The sequence below is a fragment of the Centruroides vittatus genome, unplaced genomic scaffold (assembly GCF_030686945.1).
Source record: "Centruroides vittatus isolate TY-2023 unplaced genomic scaffold, ASM3068694v2 contig_975, whole genome shotgun sequence".
NCBI classification, from domain to species: domain Eukaryota; kingdom Metazoa; phylum Arthropoda; class Arachnida; order Scorpiones; family Buthidae; genus Centruroides; species Centruroides vittatus.
Window position 1 is genome coordinate 1,543,893 of NW_027122648.1, and position 19,324 is coordinate 1,563,216.

Here is a 19,324-nt window from a genome sequence, read left to right on the forward strand (position 1 = left end):
TATGTCAAATGTATCTTCAGTGCTTGTAGGATTAATGAAAAACGCCTACATAGACATATATAAAATCTTATATTTGTATGAAAATTAAATCATGTGCAATTCTTAAATTGAATTTATATTTAAAAATCGTTTATAAATTTTCAATATTTTAATTAGACGTTTAAAGAGCGCACGAATGCTTCATACGTATTTATTTGAACAACGGTATTATATCGCAGTATTTTTTAATATTGGAATATTTCATGGAATAATATATGTAATTGTAATATTTTATATTTTTGAGAATATTTTTTAAATTTTAATATTTAAATTTATAAATTTTCCGAGAATTTTATAATTTAAATCTATTAAATAAACTTAATTTTGGTTAAAGTTAACGGTTTAATTGGCGCTATGTACAATAATATTGTACATAATTGTTAATAAAACATCAAGAAAAAGAACACAAGAAGTAAAACATCTAATTTTTTGTTTATCTCTGCTAAATATCAATGGCGGAACTTGAAATGTTATAAGCGTGTAAGCAGCTGTGTCGACTTTTTTTCACGCCGAATTCTTCAACCATGAAAAAATTTCTGATTTTTATAAATCACGTAAGGTACATTATTTGATTAAATAATATTTAAAATATTTCAAAATTTCGTATAAAATTATTACTTAAATTAAATTAAAACATTTAATACAGTTAAAAGTATATAAATTCGGCTTATGCGGCTCATAAAATTCCGTCAATTTGACGTCATTTTAAAATTTGGTCATTATAAAAACGAGGAAGTGACGTCAAATTGACGTGTCCAATATCTGACCAAACGAAAAGAAATTCAAAAATGGCGCTCGTTGAAATCGTCCACTAGAGGTCTCATATTGTCGCATAGAGCCCGTCAGTCTCCTCCAGCTGTTTATCAGAGAGGAAGATGGTGGATTGACCATCCTCCTTCTGAATCAAACAAATGGATAGTTTCGTATAGAAATCATCGAAGAGAGTTCAGATTGTGTTTACATATGTAATCCTTACCTAAGTGAGTACTTTTTAAAATCTATTAACCATTTATTTATATATATATATATATATATATATATAATTTATGTTTAAGAAATGATATGTGATCTTCACTAGTTTTTGACATTTGTTTAACTTGTATCCATCATTATTAATATCGTTTACTCAATTATATAATTGGAAAATTATAAAACAATATAAAAACATAAATCTAACATTTATTTATTATATAGAAGCACAGATATAATAAAATCTAAATTTAAATTTTAGGAAAAAAAGAGGAGGACTTATTTCACATCAATACATTCCATTTATTGAATGAAATAATATTTTCTTAATTTAAAATAAATAATTTGCTGCTTGTAGAAACAGAGGATACATTAATTGACAGGTGCAAAAAAGCTTGCATTTAACAGCAAAAATTAGCTAAAATGATTAAAAATTCTGTATTTTAATGACTAAAATGCTTATAAAACATAAAATATATGTAAAAATTTGTTAAATATGTGATAAAATCTTGTATGAGTCTAATAGATGGCTTGGATACATGCTTAGAATGGATCACTTCTTTCCTTTCTGGTAATGATTGATGTAATGTAATGTTATAATTATACCAATATATAAGTTATAACATTATAATTAAATTGGTTATAAAATACAAAAAAAATATGTAAAAGTATGTTTAAGAGGAAATAGTATTTTGTATACATGCTTAGAATAGATCGCTTGTTTTTACTGGCAATTAATTGAAGTAATATAATTGTTCAGAATGTGATTTTATCTAATTTAGATAATAGTAAATGCTTCTAGACAGTTTTGTAAATACATTAGCTTTAAAATAAAACAATACAGAACATTGTTGGATATTTTTGTACGTAATGATACATTAATCTCTTGGGTTATGTGCTTCATTGATTATAAGTAGATGTAATATAATTAATTATTATAATTATAAAAATTTACAGGTATGTGAAATTAAACTTCTGTTGAATTTACCATGAATGATTAAAAAAAAATTATATTAATTAAAACTTTATTCATAAACAGTGCATAAAAGATATAAAATTACCTCTTAACATTTAAAATTATAATTCGTTAGTAATTTAAAATTGATAATTAGAAAATATTGTAAAAATTATGGAAGAAATAATGAAGCTTTTCAGTTTATTTCCTTCCTGAAACTTCAGATGTTTGGAAAGTTTATAGTGACTGAAAGGTACTTTGACCTCTCCTCATGGAATAAACAGGTAATAAAAATCATAAATGATAAATGGAAGAGTCCAGTTTTTGAATTCTGTTGCTCCATTGGTTAATCAAGTTGTTTATTTTATAAATACAGAATGCATGTATTTATATACAATTGAGGATCATTGAATATAAATATTGCTTAATTGGTGTTGAATTAAATTTAACAGTAAAATCGTATTCGTTAACAATACAATAATTATATCAATTCAATTAATCAGTTAAGTAGGTTATAATATTCTGCTCTAATTATTAACAATACTTCTACTTATTGTTTTAGTTCAGTATTACTTTGTATAAGGGTGTACTAGTTTATTTTTATGCAAAGTTATAAACAGTAATATTAGGTAATACTTTAATATTTTAGATAAGAAGCAATTACCAAAATCAAGCCCAAATAAATATCATTGCATTTAATTTCCTGTTATTGATAACTTTAAACTTGACCTAATTTTTTTTTATAAGGTTGTAAATCTGGAGCAATCTTCCCTATTATAATATTGCCCCTAAACAATAATTAGATTTATGTTATAGACACATGTTTTTGAAGTATTTACAAAATTTTTAATTCCTTTACCATAATTTTGATTAATGTTGGTTTAAAACAGGAAATATTTTTAAAATGCCTTCAAACATACAATTATAATTGTGTGTAATTATAACAAAGTTAAAATTATGCACTGATGCTTTTGAAAAAATTAAAATTCCATCCTTAAGCAGTTTAATTATTTCTATAAAGAAACATTAACAAATTGTCAACATTAGAAAAAAATTTCATAGTAATGTCTGCTATTTTTTTTGTTTGTTTTTTGATGGGGTTTGACTATATTTTTTAATATTATATTTTGTAATTTATTAATTTAAAAAATCGAAAATTTGTAATAAAACTTTTTTGACATTTTAGAAAGGAATTCTTTATGATGATGAGTAAAAAAAAGTATTTTCGGTTGACTAATTTTTAGTAATATAACATTCTTTTATGTATAAAATATTTATTGTGTAATAAAATTTTAATACTTTATTAAGTTGATATAAATAAATATTTTATTATATATATAAATTCATTTATTAAATTATTGTTATTGGATAAATCATAAGATATGCTGTAGATAACTAAAGGTGGAATTGTAGTGAGGAAGTTATTTTAGATACAAGGTCAACTAACACTTTATATTTATATTTTAAATAAAGAGTTTTGTTAAACAAAAATCATCAAATGAGCTTAATAATTTAAAAATGCCTTGTAATAAAGTAATACAGCATATTTTATAAGTAAAAATTAAGTATAAAATTCTTCTTTTTATAATTTTGTAATGATTGAAAGTTCTTATTGTGACAGCTATTGCCTTCAATTATGTATTTTTTTATATAAAGAATTGTTAATTAAGTTATAAAATAAATATAAATCTTATCTAAGAAAAATTTCTGTTATCTGTATTGAGATGGAATCTCTAAGTTTTGATTTAAGTGACGACATTTTCCTGATTGATGGTCCTAGGAAGGGTGTGGTTTCCTATCTATAGACTAATAACAGTTAAACAGCAGGAGAAAAACTTTAGTTATCTATCTTTTAGATATAGATTATATTGTATTGATTGATACTGTTTTTTTTTACGTTGTTGCTTACTTCCTCAATGTGTACAAATAGCAGACAGTTTGTGGGTTTTGCCACTTGTGATTCAACGTCGGTTATTCCGATGATGTAATAAATGCATTAACTCTTGTAAAAACAATTTAACTTAATTTTAAATGATATTATCTTTTAAAATCTATATTATTTTTTTATAAACAACTTATCCTGAAACAAATCTGAAAGGAAAACTAGACAAAGGTATTTGGGCTTCATTCCAGAGTTGTCTGCAGTTCAAAATACCTCAGTTACCTCATAACCAGTTCTTGGATATATATCTAAATAAAGCACCCTTCTTTAGACATTTCTATCTTTTTTTTAATTATTTTATGGTTATAAAAATTATTCTTTAAAATAAAATTATAAGGTTTTTTTAATATAAGAATTTCATGCAAAACACTTCATAAAACTATTGTTTAAATTCTGGTTAAGTGAGTAAGAACCTGACATTTCCGTATTACAAATTGCCTTTTTTTCTTTTATAGTAAGCCACATATACTAGTAAACGATTTAATAGTCCAAGTATCATGCAGTTACAGCAATCCCCTCATTTTGCTTCTGGCAAACTTCTTACATACTATCATTTCTTCCCTTACAGAGAATGAGTATCATCATCATTTAAGAAACTCAGATAAAATGAGCCTATTATTAAGAAGGGAAAAATTGATATGTGATACTTATATGTAACGTTGTAACGTATAACTGCTATTGAATAACCAACGGTTTAATATTTACAAGAATGAATCATTTACAAAATAAGAAGCCGATCAGAAGTCAAAACTGTTACAGAAAGAATAATTCCAGATACAGTATTTGATCAAGAAAATAATAAGAATGTGGGAAATAAAAAAAGGAAAGTTATGATCCACAGAAATTATGTTGACAAACCGATCAAGTACAGAAGCTCCGTTAGCGTGTCAATGACAAGATATCTTTTAGTTTAACATTTTCTATATCCTGTGACGTCACCACCGAACTATTGACCTGTTCACGTGACTCGGTAAGGAGCTTTTTATCGCCCCCTTTTTTTATATCCTTAATTGATTCATTGTTCTTCGTGTTAAAATGGAACGAGCAACGACGGTTGTTCCGATTTATTCTGGTTCCCAATTATTATAAAATGAAGACAATTTAAGTAAATTTGTTGGAATGTTGAGTTTGTATGAGGAAATGTGGAATTTTTTATTTCACTTTTTTTTATTTATTGTATACGGTAGATAAAAGATAAATGCATCGGTCGCTTCCCACTGAAAAATTAGCTACATCGTCACACACTAGCAATCATACGTAATTCTGAAGACCCCCCTTTGTTTCCTCATTTGTTTCGAAAATTCGTCCTTCTCTTCGGAAATGCATTGTTGGATGACGAGTTTTTAGTTTCATTTTTCTACTTATTTTTGCTTTTTCATCCTCATTTTTATACAGTTAAATAACTGTTTTTTTTTTCCTCAAATATTTTTATTTAGTATATTCAAAGAATAAAATAATCAGATGATGACTTTTTTCTTAATTCCTGAAGTCACTTCAACCTTTTCTCTTCGTGTTTATCTTGTTTACAAAATTTCACAAAGAAAGCACCTTGACAACTGTAAAGTAAATTACAGCCTATACGCACTCCAGATTCTAATTAAGTTTACAATATTTTTTCTTTAATATTGCTTAGGAAAATAAGTGTTACTGAATTATGATTATGCTTAAAAATTGTTGTTAGACATGTTTCTCTTAGGATAAACGATCTCTTTTGTTTCGTCTGGTTCGTCTAAAAGGTTCTGTATGCTTTTGCAAAGTTCAGTGTACTGTGTTGCAAAGCTAAGAAGTGTCAAAGTAAGTGGACATTTCCTGCAAAGCCGTACTTTCTAACAAAAGATTTTTAAGATATTGCTTATTTATACACGCAAAATTTTGAAGATTGTTATTTATGTAGCTTCGTTTGAATTGGTATATTGTTTATAGTACTAATTGTTCCCCGGAAGCATATTTTATCACACGACAGACACGAATATGTAACGTGTAATTTTATGGAACATATGGTGATACAATTCATTCTAACTTTTTTTTTCTTTTGGTTTGCAACTGACAATGGCAACTGGCAGATGCAAATGGAATGGACATTTTTGTTAGAAATCTGGCAGATGCAACTAGAATGGGCATATTGTCAAGCCCTATTTAAAACCCGTCTTTTTAGAATGCAACCGCTTAGAGTTCGTTGTAAAATGGATATAAAAAACATTTAATTCATCTTCATTGTTTTGTTTGAAAGGTCGTATTAAATTCTTTATTATAATTAATCGAATTTTCGAACGAGTTTTAACGAGACACGTTAATTGAACTTATTGATTAATTTTAGTTTGGATTGTTATTCGTTGGTCAGCAATTAAATTCACTTTTAGTAAATTATTGGTTGTCGTATTCTAGAAGCCATACCAGAATCTATATGTTATATTCGATGCGATCCGATTTTGATAAGAGGGCCACTCTGTTTCAAAAACTTGATAGTTTAGCACTAAGTAGGTCGCTTCTCAGTTTGAATTTGATTATAGTTTATGCGGTTATAGTGTTGATGTATGTCTTGATTTTCTGGAGTATTGATACTGCATTGCTGACTAATTTAATCATTAAAAATTTTAAAAAATTAGTTCACAATTTTGAAAAAGTTTAAGAATTAAGAAACAAATAAGAATCATCAGTACGTGAATTATGTAGATCCTTCAATTCACAAAAAGAAGCTAATGCTCTTGATGAGATCTGAACCCATGTTCTTTGGTGCAGTAATGTGCCACGTACTCTAATCATTCAAAATCGTGTTTCTAATTTAAGGATTCCCCTAAATTTAGGGTTTCGTCGATGATGGACTTGGAGGGGAGGTAAAGTGCGTAAAAATTCGTACAAGGTATTAAGCATTATTAGTCATTTATTTAATAAATTAATTTGCTATTATTTTTGTTGCTTTCCAGTAAAATTACAAAAATGTGTTTTATACTTAATTTAACCTTCATTTTTCACACACCAGTTTGAAGGACTTTTTATCGGATTTAAGAGCTTATAAAATAACTATTACGGAGCAATTGTTATTGACAGGTTGGCAACATTGCCCGAATGAACGGGAAACTTAAAAATTTGAAAACAAGTCACGTGACTGCCTAAAATCTGGTTTAAAATGCGGACTTCCGTATTATACTCGTTCAGTCGCTTGTTAAGAGTTTATGACAGTTTTTAAAAAAGTTTAAATTTTTCAAAAATTGAGGACATTTCCGTTTTTATTGTAATTATAACAACAATTATTATTATAATTTTTAATTATTTTCTCTTGTATTTAAATGATTAATTCTGCTGCATGCGGCTTTTTTTGTGTTATTTACCATCAACTAGAGTTCAGGGGTGACAATTGTCGACTGTTATACTGTTTTATAACTGTGTTGGTAAGTGGTGCCGTACTGGTCGGTTGTTATGACAACAGGACTCTACCACATCATCAGTATAACAGGGAGGGATTGGATATTGGAAACTCAATGTTAAGATGCGGATAACAGGAAATAGGTGTCCGTTATTGAATTGTGAAAGAATGGCGTAATCGATAAAGATATCATCGAGTAGGCAAATTAAGCTACAATTTAATTACGTAATGACTGATACAGATTTCTTGACTTCTGTTTACTTCCCATATTGTTCAGTGCGAGTTGAATGTTCATTGCGGATCAATCGATCGTATACTTTTATACTGTATTTATATAAATAGGCACATTTCCTCATTCTGTAATTCGAAACGAAAGTTGTAACACTTTTTGTATCGATAAAATTGTCACAGAAATTTACTCTCACGCGATTTTTTCGCGTGTCTCGACTCCCTTACTTCGACCTTGAAGGAAGATTGACCTTAAACAGGTGTGCCTTTTTTTCCTCTTTTTTTGCATTGGCTGACTTGCAGAAATTCCAGAGATTTGAGTGACACTCTTCGATGACCCGACTAACAAGAGGTCGAAATTAAGACCCAACCAGACGTGGGAATTTATAAACACCACTTAAAAGTTGTAGGTCAAAGATCGAGGGTACCAAAAGAAGTCATGAATCGTACACGATTGCAGTACGATACACTCGAGAGTAATAAAACAAATTTGATTCTGGTGAGAAGTTTAGTGTCATATAGGCAAATAGATGTCATCAAACCATTCTATGAGTCATAACTTACTGTCTAGGCTTTGAGTCGACAGGTGTGGACTACCTGGCGCGAAGGTACCGCACTTTGGGATAGTGCATGAGATTGAGAGAAATAGCTGGAAGAGATTAGAATTGAAGTGGCTATTATTAACAGAATGATAGGTGTTATGACAAAGAAGTCAAACCGGTCCACGGATTGATGAGTCCTCTTGTTACGGTGGGTATCCTCGACGTGTTTTACTCCTTTCCCCCTTGTTTTGGTTGTTTATATGTTCTCTATGATGTCTAGAATGCTGGCATGATTAGTTGAATACTTATTTTGCCGTATGCAAATGTATTAGTAGTGAATTGCTGCTTTCGTTTTCAAATTCTCTGTTCGATTTTATTGAATGCAAACTGATTAGTTTGTAAGATAATTTTTCGAGTTTCTGAAACCGGAAATTCCCGAGGAAAATGATTGGCTGAAAAACTCAATTTTGATATTAATCTACAAAAAATTGTGGTATATTGTTAAAAGGAATGTTGTTTAAAGATTTGTAACATAAATTATTTTAATATCTTGCGTGTGATTTAAATAATTCTTGAAATAGACGAAAATAAAATACCTAATGATTTAAAAACTTCATTATTAATTAATTATCTAGTGATTTTTTTCTAGTAATAAAATACTTTTTTAAAAGTAATTTAGTTGAAGTTTTGTATAAATGCCAATAAAAATTAACGCATTGTTCTAATTTTAAATTAATATATAAGCTCTAATTTTTTTAGCAAAATTTTTATGTAGGACTATAAATTACTTAATTCATTGACTTTTAAAGCAAATAAATATGAAATTAAAAATTATATTCGATTTTTACACAATTCCTGAATTTGCAACAAGTTTTAAGACGTCAAAATTTCAGAATTATAGAATAAAATTCAAACTGACTTATGAAAAAAAATTGATCTGTCGTTTCTTATTTCGTAAATGATTTTCTAGTATTGAATCACGTCCAAAGTGTCATTAATTCAAATATAAATTTAAAAAAGAAATATTTAAATACATTTTTATTATTCACAGATTTTTGCAATTGAGGTCAATTTTTTTTTAACTTAAGACATTAAAGTAAAAAGAATATAGATCTATAATTTACAAAACTTCAAAAATGTGCGTTTTCTTTAAAAAATTACAAAATTTTTATCCTTTCCTTTTGCAAATCAACCATAAATAAACCGATGATAAATTTTAAAAAATACTTCCGTTTTATACTTTTAGAAACTTATTTTCTAATTTCGTACGCATTATTGGATACTCATACGTGTGTGTATGTAAGAGGACACATTTTTAATGCTTTTTTTTAATTGGAAAAAATTGTTTATTCTATAATTGGATCAGCTGACTTAAGTAAAAAACACGAACAGGTGCTTCAATTTATTTCTTCCTTATAACACGATTTCGTGACATTCTTACTTGCACCTGCTTAATGATCCAAATACTAAACAATGCAGAAAATAAAATACTAGATGATGCCCTTAATAAAATGCTTTCAATAGAATAGTAATATCCCATAGTAACTACGAATAATTCGAACAGTTTTACAACTAACGATCTTATGGTTGGTTTTCTAACGTTTGTTGTAACTGTGACAATTCTGTCATTCTGTCCTCAGTTTGTCCTTCGGTTTGTTCACATTTTTGAACCCCCTTTTCCCCACTTTTGCCAAAGACAGGAAGTAGGTTACCATCGATCCACTAGTCTGTGCGAGTGTCTGCTGCAGACGTATACTGCAGAAGCAGTTGGAAATTAATAACGCATTGCCTATCTAGACTTTGAACTGTCTTTTATTTACTTTATGCATCCTGTGGTCAGTTTATCAGATAAACTGTTTGTAAACTCTAGAGAAAACAGTTACCGCCTCAGTGCAGATTAATTAAATATAGACAGAATTTCGACTTGTAGATTATGTAAAGTTTAAACAAAGCATCACATTATTTGTTAAAGATGCTAAATGTACACAATCTTTGTATAGAATTTTTTAGCGTATGCTTAAAAGTTTAGCGAAATTTATTTGAATAGCAAGATTTAGAAACTTTTCTGAGATTTAACACAGTATAATCTCTGTACTGTATCTTGATGGCAGCTGTATACTTTGTATTCAAGGACGAATCACAAAAGCTATCCAAAGTATGATTCTTATTGATTTTTTTTCCTTTTATTTTTCATTTTTTTATTACTAAACAAATCTTCATCATAGATTATAAAAATAACATTTTATAATAAGAGATGAATATGTATTAAATTTTTATTGAGATGTTATAAAAACTTTAATACTTTTTAAAGAATAATAATAATAAATATTTTATAATTCAAAATATTTTTATTTATTTGTAATTTAAATAAAGTGAGATATTTAAGAAAATTTTTTTAAACTCAAAATTTTTGAAACATTTTGATGTTTTATTTATATTTTACTAATAAATTGTTCTGTTGATACATTTGCAGGAAATGATTCATTAAATCTAAAATATTTTTACGTTTTGAGTTACTTCAATGAATAGCCTTGCCTTAAAATTTCATTTTACATTTTGTGAAAATGAAAGAAATGCTTTAATGCTTTATGCTTTAATTTATAATTTTTATTTTATTTATATATTTTAAAACTATTTATTTTTATTTTAAAGACTTTTCTTGGCTTAAAGAATCTCTTGCTGCTCTGTACCTATCTTAATTTTTAAATGTTATTAAATTTTCCATGTTATTCATTTTTCCTTAATTAGTAAATAATGTTGTTATATTTTAAATATAATAATAATAATAATAATAATAATAATAATAATAATAATAATGATTCATTTTAATTATGTATCCAGATTTAAAATAAATAACATTTATTAACAATTCTGCTTTTGTGAACAAAATTTACATATCAAACATTTTTTGAGTATTTTTTTTATCCTCAAAATTAAATATTTTGAGTACTCAGTGATAAATAGCTTTATTTTTAATTTAGCTATGTGCAGTGCCACAAATTACTTTGCTATAGTTTGCTCTCCTCAAATAATACAGACAAACATGATGAATATATTAAAAAAATTATATATAAATATAATTTTGTTTTCGAAAGCAGAAATTTTAATTATTATAAATGAACAACATTATATATTAATTATTTTTGAATATTTTAGTTTTTATAATGTTTAATATTAAAATTTAAAATTGCAATATTATTGATCTTAAATTAAGATTTTGAGTTATATTTGAATATATTAAAAGTTTTTATTTTAAAGTTACATTTTAATATTTAAGCTGAACATGTCTGAACTTTCTGGTAATCATGGAGACTCGCAAACTAACACAACATCTTCAATGGATGATGATCCTCGCTGCCAATATTTCGACTATAATTACGATGTCACTACCGCTATCATCTGCGGCATGTATTTGGTATTTGGAGTTGTCTACACTCTATATGGTAATTATTTTATTTAATTCAAAATATATTGCAGTTATTGTGGCATTATAAATTAAATTGTTTTATAGCAAATTAACTTTGAATTTGAAAAGGAAAATTATAAAATTTTAGCATTATAAATTTTATTTTATTAACACCTAAATGAATTTTATTAATTAATATTTTTTAAAAATTATTAATGGATACTGATTAACATTCTTTACAAAAAAAGTAATTAACAGTAGTCAACTAAATTAACCTTAGCAACAGTCCAAACTTCTTATATAATCCTGTAATTTTATAGGCCCACATAAAACTATTTGGATGCGTATCAATAAGAAACTTAATAAAAGTATTAGCATTATATTTAATTGTAATTTGATTCTCAAAAATAATTTGCCATTCTTAATTTTAAAATATTTAAGATATTAAATTACTTAGTCTTTCAGTAGAATTGATTTAAATTTATTTAGTTTATCAAAGACAGCAATTTTAAACACTTACAATATAAAAAAAATTCAGGTATCGAGCAATGTACACTTTATTCTATAACAAAAAGGGACTTTATTTCAGCAGTGGCAATTTGATACTTGGCATTTGACTATAAATTGGCTTATTTTGGAATTAACTTGTGATTAAGAGATAATCTCTCTTAAGCATGACGATGATGCAGAAAATTTATCAATGACATTAAGTAAATAGTTTTTTTGTTATGTTTCAAATTTCTAATTAGTAAACTTTAGTAAAAAAACAAGGTTTAATATTTCATTTCTCATATGTTTTCAATATGTAGATACAGCATTTCCTTTTTCTTCTTCAAATTATTCAAAATAATATTTAATTAAATTATTTTATTAAGCCGAGAAGAATAATTAATATAACTGCAATGATTTATGACATTATGGAAAATAATCAATATATTTCTCATTAAGTAAATAACTTTTTAATCATTTAAATATTTTCTTTTGATACTAAATTCTTTTTGAATATAATTTTTATATATTGATCTCATTAATAAATTATTTCCATTTACCTTTTCAAAAATAGTTTTAAGTAGTTTTCTTTCAATAAAAAAAGATGATAATTTAAATAAATATTAATCAAATAATTACACAATAATATTTTAATATGTTTTTAACACATTTCTCAAGACTATTTATAGTAAAATATAGAAAAAAATTTGATAGTTGATCAAATTCTTTTGAAAAATTATAAATATTTGCAATAAAATTTGTTACAGGAAACTTTTTATGTAATTTGATACGTTTGTTCTAGAAATCAATCTACCCGGGTGTACTTTATAAATGCTTATAAAAAAGAAGCATTTATAATATACACCCACTTATTATTCTAAATAATATCAAATAAAATAAAAAAATTAAATAATTCAATCAGAATTTTAAATTATTTTTAAAATGAATAATTTCTTATTAAAATTAGGTGATAACTTATTAATTTCAAAATATACACAAATTTATCTACATTAGAATAAATGTATTATTCAAAAACAATGTTGAAATATGTATCTGTACATTATTAGACAATTGAAATTATTTTATACATTTGTAGTTTTCTTATTATCAATGCTGATGCTACTTAAATTTAGTTTTGAATCTTTCGTAATGATATAATTTAAATAATTTGTACTACAGTGATACTAATGGTTTTAAAAACAATTACTTATAATGATAATAATCAATCTACATTCCATTAAAAGACTCAAGAGTAGTTTTTTTTTTCTTTTTTCTTACTAAATACAATATAATCTTTTTATTAATAATTTTATTTTTTAAAAACAAACTTAATTCATGGTATTTAAAAAATAAATCGGAAAGCTATCATTCATTATATTAAATTTTCTTGAATGATATAAGTAGAACTTTAAAAAGTATGAAATTATTAAATAAAAAAATTGATTATATTCTGAGAATATTATTTGCTTTTTCTATTGATTATTTTGAATTGAAAAAAGTAAAGAACACTTTCAGAAATTCTTTTAAAATGAATTTGAAATGGGAGTTATCAGTAAAAAAATTATATAGCATTTTTCTCTGAAATTACTTTATAAATTTTAGTTGCCAATTTTAAATGGTCATAAAAATATAATTTAAAAAGTTATTTATATAGTTCAATTGAAATTACTTATATTTAAACTTAAATATGTAATAATTAATGATTAACAAATACTGAGATCATCATGATGCATTTAACGCAGATTAATTGAAATATAGTAGCAAGTACTACATTTTTGGAGTTGTTTTAGTTAATAAATATTTCCAGGAATCTGCCTAATTAGCAGTTTCATTGTATTTAGGAAGCCAAATAATCATAATGAGACATTATGAAAACATCCATATTCAAAATAACTTCTTGATTTATAAACTAAATAAATGTTAAAAGCTGAATTTTATGTGTATTTAGTTTGTAATGAAAATACCAAATAAGCAGGAATAAAGTCAGTTATTTTAGTAAGAGCAAATATTTTTAATTGCTGTGTAATACTATTCGAATATACATTAAAATACTTGTCATTTATTTAAAAGAGTGACATATATTATTTAAATTTAAATTTTTCAACTAATTATCCAATAAAATTTTAATTTAAACTTTGTAAATTAAGACTTTTTTAATTAGATTCTGTTACAACACAAACACATATTCATATCTACATCAGTTCATAAATTCCTTATTTTTGGACTGCAATTTGGAAAAAATTGTAGACATAAATTTCACTGTTGTTTGCCTGTCTGTCTTTCCTTAATCTCAAGAATGGAGTTAAATACATGAAATCTGAGACCAGATATGGAACCTTAGGGGCAGGAGGTCCGATTACCTATATAGAAACTTCTGATGCAAACTGGAAGTCATGTTATTTCAATTGAAAAATGTTTCCCTGAAAGGTGTTAGATAGATGACTGGCAGGCTTGACTCTATTGTTAAAGGAAAAGTATGATGTACAGAGGCAAGCCACTACAAATCTGAGGTGGTGAGCATATATTTTAATTTAAATAAATGAAAAATATGTTTAAAAGTTGCAGCCCAGCATTGTGACAATATCATAATAAATAATTGCTTGTTCTATTAGAAAGCTATTTGTAATTTTTGTAATAATTTTAAAGTTTAATGCATTTTTTCTTACATTATCTTAGGACTGGTGATACAAAATCAGTAGCACAACAATATTATATTTATGAATTAGATACCAGATTAATCTTTTTACTTATTCACCATGCTTTAGTTTAAGAATAACTGTATTAAAAGAATTTTATTTGAAGTTATTTTATACATTACATTAAACTTACATATGTTTGGTACGAAACTGTTACTTTTTGAAATTATTTGGATTTACTTTATTCCATTCTATATTTGAATAAATGTAAATTGAGTAAGCAAAATAATTGTATATTTTGCCTTATAAGATACACTGTTGTATTGCAAATATTACATTTTTCACATTGATTTGTTTCGAAGGAAAAAGTATTCTTCACATTATAAGGCACATTCAACTTATAGGACACATTGTAATTTTCAGATAAATTTTAGAATGTATTTTATAAGGAATGTATTTTACAAAAAATATGTATACAAAAAATGTATTTTATAAGGAAAAATTACAGTGAATTTTCAAATTATTAGTTTCTTTTCAATTCAATCATTTTCAATGTTAAATTTCTATTCTTTAAACTCATTTATTATTATTAGTAGGTAGGCCTCAATATGTTTTTATATATTTTGGTAGTTTATTAAATTTGGGATAAGTGTAATGCCATTAATGACAGCAACTAGTGCATGTTTTCCTTTAACAATGATCATTAAACATCTGACAAACAAAATCCGTGGCTTGAAGCAGGATTTTACAATTTGGTCATCTTAACACAAATCTATCAGATTGATATTGTGTTCTCAGTTTGTTTTGTTGATGTATTGGTTTTGAATAGTTCTTGTTCTTTTCTATTGAACTAAAATTGGATAAACAAACAAGTAAACTTATTGCCATAGAACAGTGATTTTCAACCTTTTTGAGATAGTGGAACATAGTTTTTGTTGGTGCAATGATGAGTCAGTGTTACACCAAAGATGCCCTTACATATATAAATGAAACATTATGTTAAAGATCTGTAATTTATCTTTATAAAAATAAAAGGACAAAATAATATTAAAATGTAAACAAAAAATTAACATTTTTAAATGAGTTTTTGAAATTTGATGGCACTTCTAAAGCCAGTGGTACATACGCAACATTTACTAAATCATGAATGACAACTGTTTGCCATTTGTAAATACAGAGAAGTGTGGATGGGTAATTTGTGGTAAGTGTTTGGGATTAGCTGAATATACTCGAATGTTTGCCTTTTCCCATTCAGAGTCAGTCTGTTCTGGAAGTTCTTCAGTCTATATTATAGTCCAATATTCATCCTAGTTGCATATAGAATTGTGATCCACACATTTGATGAATAGGCATATGTATAGTGCAGTACATGAATTATTTGACAGTTTGACAAATAGTACATCTACAGGCAATCATTTGTTACACATGTAACACTGGCTTAACAGAAGTTCATGGTACACCAATTGAGACCCACTGGCCTAGAAAATTTTATACAAAGTTAACCTAATAATGGCTATTATGGAGAAAAAAAATTAATGAAATAAATATGTTACTGGAATGATATGGTTATTTAATTGAACTTTAACTGCTATATTCCTGCAAGAAATCAAGAAATTTTTCTTGTTTTCTTGATTACTGTATATCATTGTCTGTTGACAATGAATACAGAAACTGGAGAGTGTTTGAGAATTTTGATCTGTAGATTTTTAATGACAAAGCAATCTGTTAAACATCAAAATTAAGTTATATTTTTCTTTCATCAAAATTTATATTTTTAGTTTGGATGACTAACTGTGTATATAAACAAACTTCATGACTGCTGAAAATGAAAATTTAGTATTAAATATTACTTTTAAAAGAAAAATTAAATATTCATTCTATATTAATGTGTTTTTATTACAAAAAATATCAATATTTATATATTTTTATAAAAAGTTCCATAATAAACACTTAGATTACCATTAAAACATTCAATAACTGGAGAAATTTTTGCTGTAATAATCTGTCAGAAATTGATGAATAGCAAATTTTTTAGTTTATTTAATTAGCATTTCTTCTTTCTATTGAAATATTTTCAGTACTTCAAACACAAGTGTTTATAAGTTCCTAAAAGCAATATTTATGCTGTATTTTTCTTATTTATACATATTAATACTATGAAGTATATGAATAACATACATTTCAAATAACACTTCTAGTTTTGATGGACACATTTTGTTAAGCAATATATTTATAAAATGATGAAATATCAAAGATTTAATGAAACGGCCTGTAATACTATTTTCTATCATATGATTAAGACTTATGAAATTTCATTATGAAAAGTTTGTATTGTTATAATGCACTAATAAATTATTCATATTGTACTTTTTTAATTGATTATGAAAGATTTAAATGAATACTTGAAGATAATTTTTTACTCTATATAAAAATAAAGTAAAAAAGTTCACTCTCTAAGTATACATCTGAAATGCATTTTGACTTTGAAAGTCTAATAAATAATAATTGTGTTAATTCATTATCTCACTTATGTTGTTTGTATTTGATGTTACAGATGTTTGCCGATATGACTGTTCTCGTCTTCTTTTTAATTTGCTTCCTTGTATCAGTTTCTATATCAAATTTTTATCAATTAAATCATTAACTGATGGAATGACAATGTCTTTACAGAAATAATTTATTTAGAAAGTTGCTATGTAGTTTCTTAAAATTGTTACTTGGAAGAACATATGCTCAATATTCACACTGGAACATGGCTTTCTTTACAAATCTATTTTACTATGAAGTTGTGCGAGAAGAGAATAAATATTTGTTTAAAAGATTAAAAATATTATATTTGAAATATGTGATATAAGATATGTCAGTATACTTGATACATTTATTACTTTTCTGTTTACCAGTGATAAACTTGGTAATAATTTTTGTTGTGTGTTCCAATGGAGCTTGCAAAACACCAGTTTCTGAGGTTTTTGTTTCATGTCACACTATCATTCTCATTCTTTCCATCTGATTTTGTATGAAATACTGAATAGAGACTAGACAAGATAGTAACATTTTTGATGAGAATAATTTCTTTGTTAAAAGCAAATTTTATTTGCTGGATCCTGTTCAATAACATTGATCTCTATTTGTCTTTAGTGAGATTAGATTTTATACTTGTAGATAGATACTTGCTACTGTTAGTATACTTGTTGCTTTTATTAGAATAATAGACACCATTCAGTTGTATTAAGTAGTTGTATCATGAAATTGTATTCTATAATTAATTTGTAGTATATAATGTTTTTTACTCTATAAAAATAAATGTTTTATATTTTATATTATAATTTTTTCTAATTTCCTATTATTTTGTTCGTAAATGTTAGGAGTTAAATAAAGAAAAGTATCATATTTTTAAATCAGGGCCTATAAATCTTTTAATTAAATCTTTCTTTGTAGTCAGTTTTGAAAATAAAGGTATGTAAAACATATTTCTTACATAAAGCAATTGTCTAAAATAAAGAAAGCAAAGTTATCAATTTAAGCATGCTGACATGTCAGGGAAGCTTGAAAAGTAATTTTTTAATATATTTTTAATGATTTATGATGAAAAACTTAATATAGAGAGCTATACTGCTTGTCACAATCAATCTCTGTTTTGTCATAGGTGGGCAGCAGACAAGATTCGCTCTGTGTACTCTAGCAGCCAAATGAAACATCATATATCCATGCATGTTTTTAGTTAGATGCTTCAATAACTATTTATTACAATGATAGATATAGATCTGAAATTTGCTAATGCTATATTTTCGACACAAAAAAGTTATTCTCAATTTGTTTTGACTCACTCTCATATCATAATGTTGAGATATCATATCCAGATTCAAGATGTACTTTTATAAAAAGTATTTGCTCTCTCCACTTGTTTTTTTATTTTATTGGAATGAAATATTTTATAGTGAAGACCATTAAGGATCTTAGAAGTCAGTGCCTTATCTAGTCTACTGTATATAGCAGATTTTTGAATGCATTCTATTGGATTAGCTACATTAGAACATATTTTAACTATTAACATTAGTGATAAGATTAATTTTTCTTTGAAGCAAGTAAATTTATGCAGGAATTTGACATTGAATTATCCCAAAAGAATTCAAACATTTTAAGTTAATGCATACTAGTTTTGTAGCCTATTATTTTGAAATACAAGTTGACAGACAAGTTTTTAATATATTTATGCATATAATATAAATGTATGTATAGTATAAATATATAAATGTAAAAATAAATAAATAATGTATGCATGTAATGCATTCATAATCTTATTGATTTCTACAGTATTCTCTAGCTGATAGATAATGGTACTGTTATATGGTATTTAATGTACTGTACAAGTATCATATTCTAATTTTAATGTATTCTGTCATGCCAACTTTTAGAATATTAATTATCTTACTTTTTTCACAAGAGTTCTTTTCTGTTATATGATAGTTAATTGCATGATAGTTATACAATTAATTATTGATATTTTCGAATGAAAGAGGATATTATATCACAAACCTTATTGGTAAATGGAGCAAATAATTAAGTTAAAATCGTTTAATTTTTATAATTTAAAAATAAATTTGCTGATAACATTTGTGTTAAAAATAAATGATGATAATTTTATCTGAATTTTTAACTTAAAGGTAGTGAAATAAGTATGAAAATTTGAAATTTGATACATAACCTTTTGTAAATATAGTTCAATTATATATAAAATATATAATGTAAAATAT

General features: G+C 25.6%; 1 protein-coding gene across 2 annotated transcripts in view; it reads left to right on the forward strand.

The window, feature by feature from the left end:
* The first annotated feature begins 857 nt into the window (after positions 1-857).
* Positions 858-19,324, forward strand: part of LOC136985700 (transmembrane protein 198) — a 39,425-nt gene continuing 20,958 nt past the window's right edge. The window contains exons 1-2 of one of the 2 annotated variants that reach the window (XM_067283030.1): positions 858-1,019; positions 11,317-11,482. In XM_067283030.1, the coding sequence (XP_067139131.1) occupies positions 11,323-11,482 (160 nt within the window). In that variant the 5' untranslated portion in view covers positions 858-1,019; positions 11,317-11,322. Of the gene's footprint in view, positions 1,020-9,565; positions 10,195-11,316; positions 11,483-19,324 lie in introns of those variants that run through there. The other variant, XM_067283031.1, reaches the window with a different exon arrangement.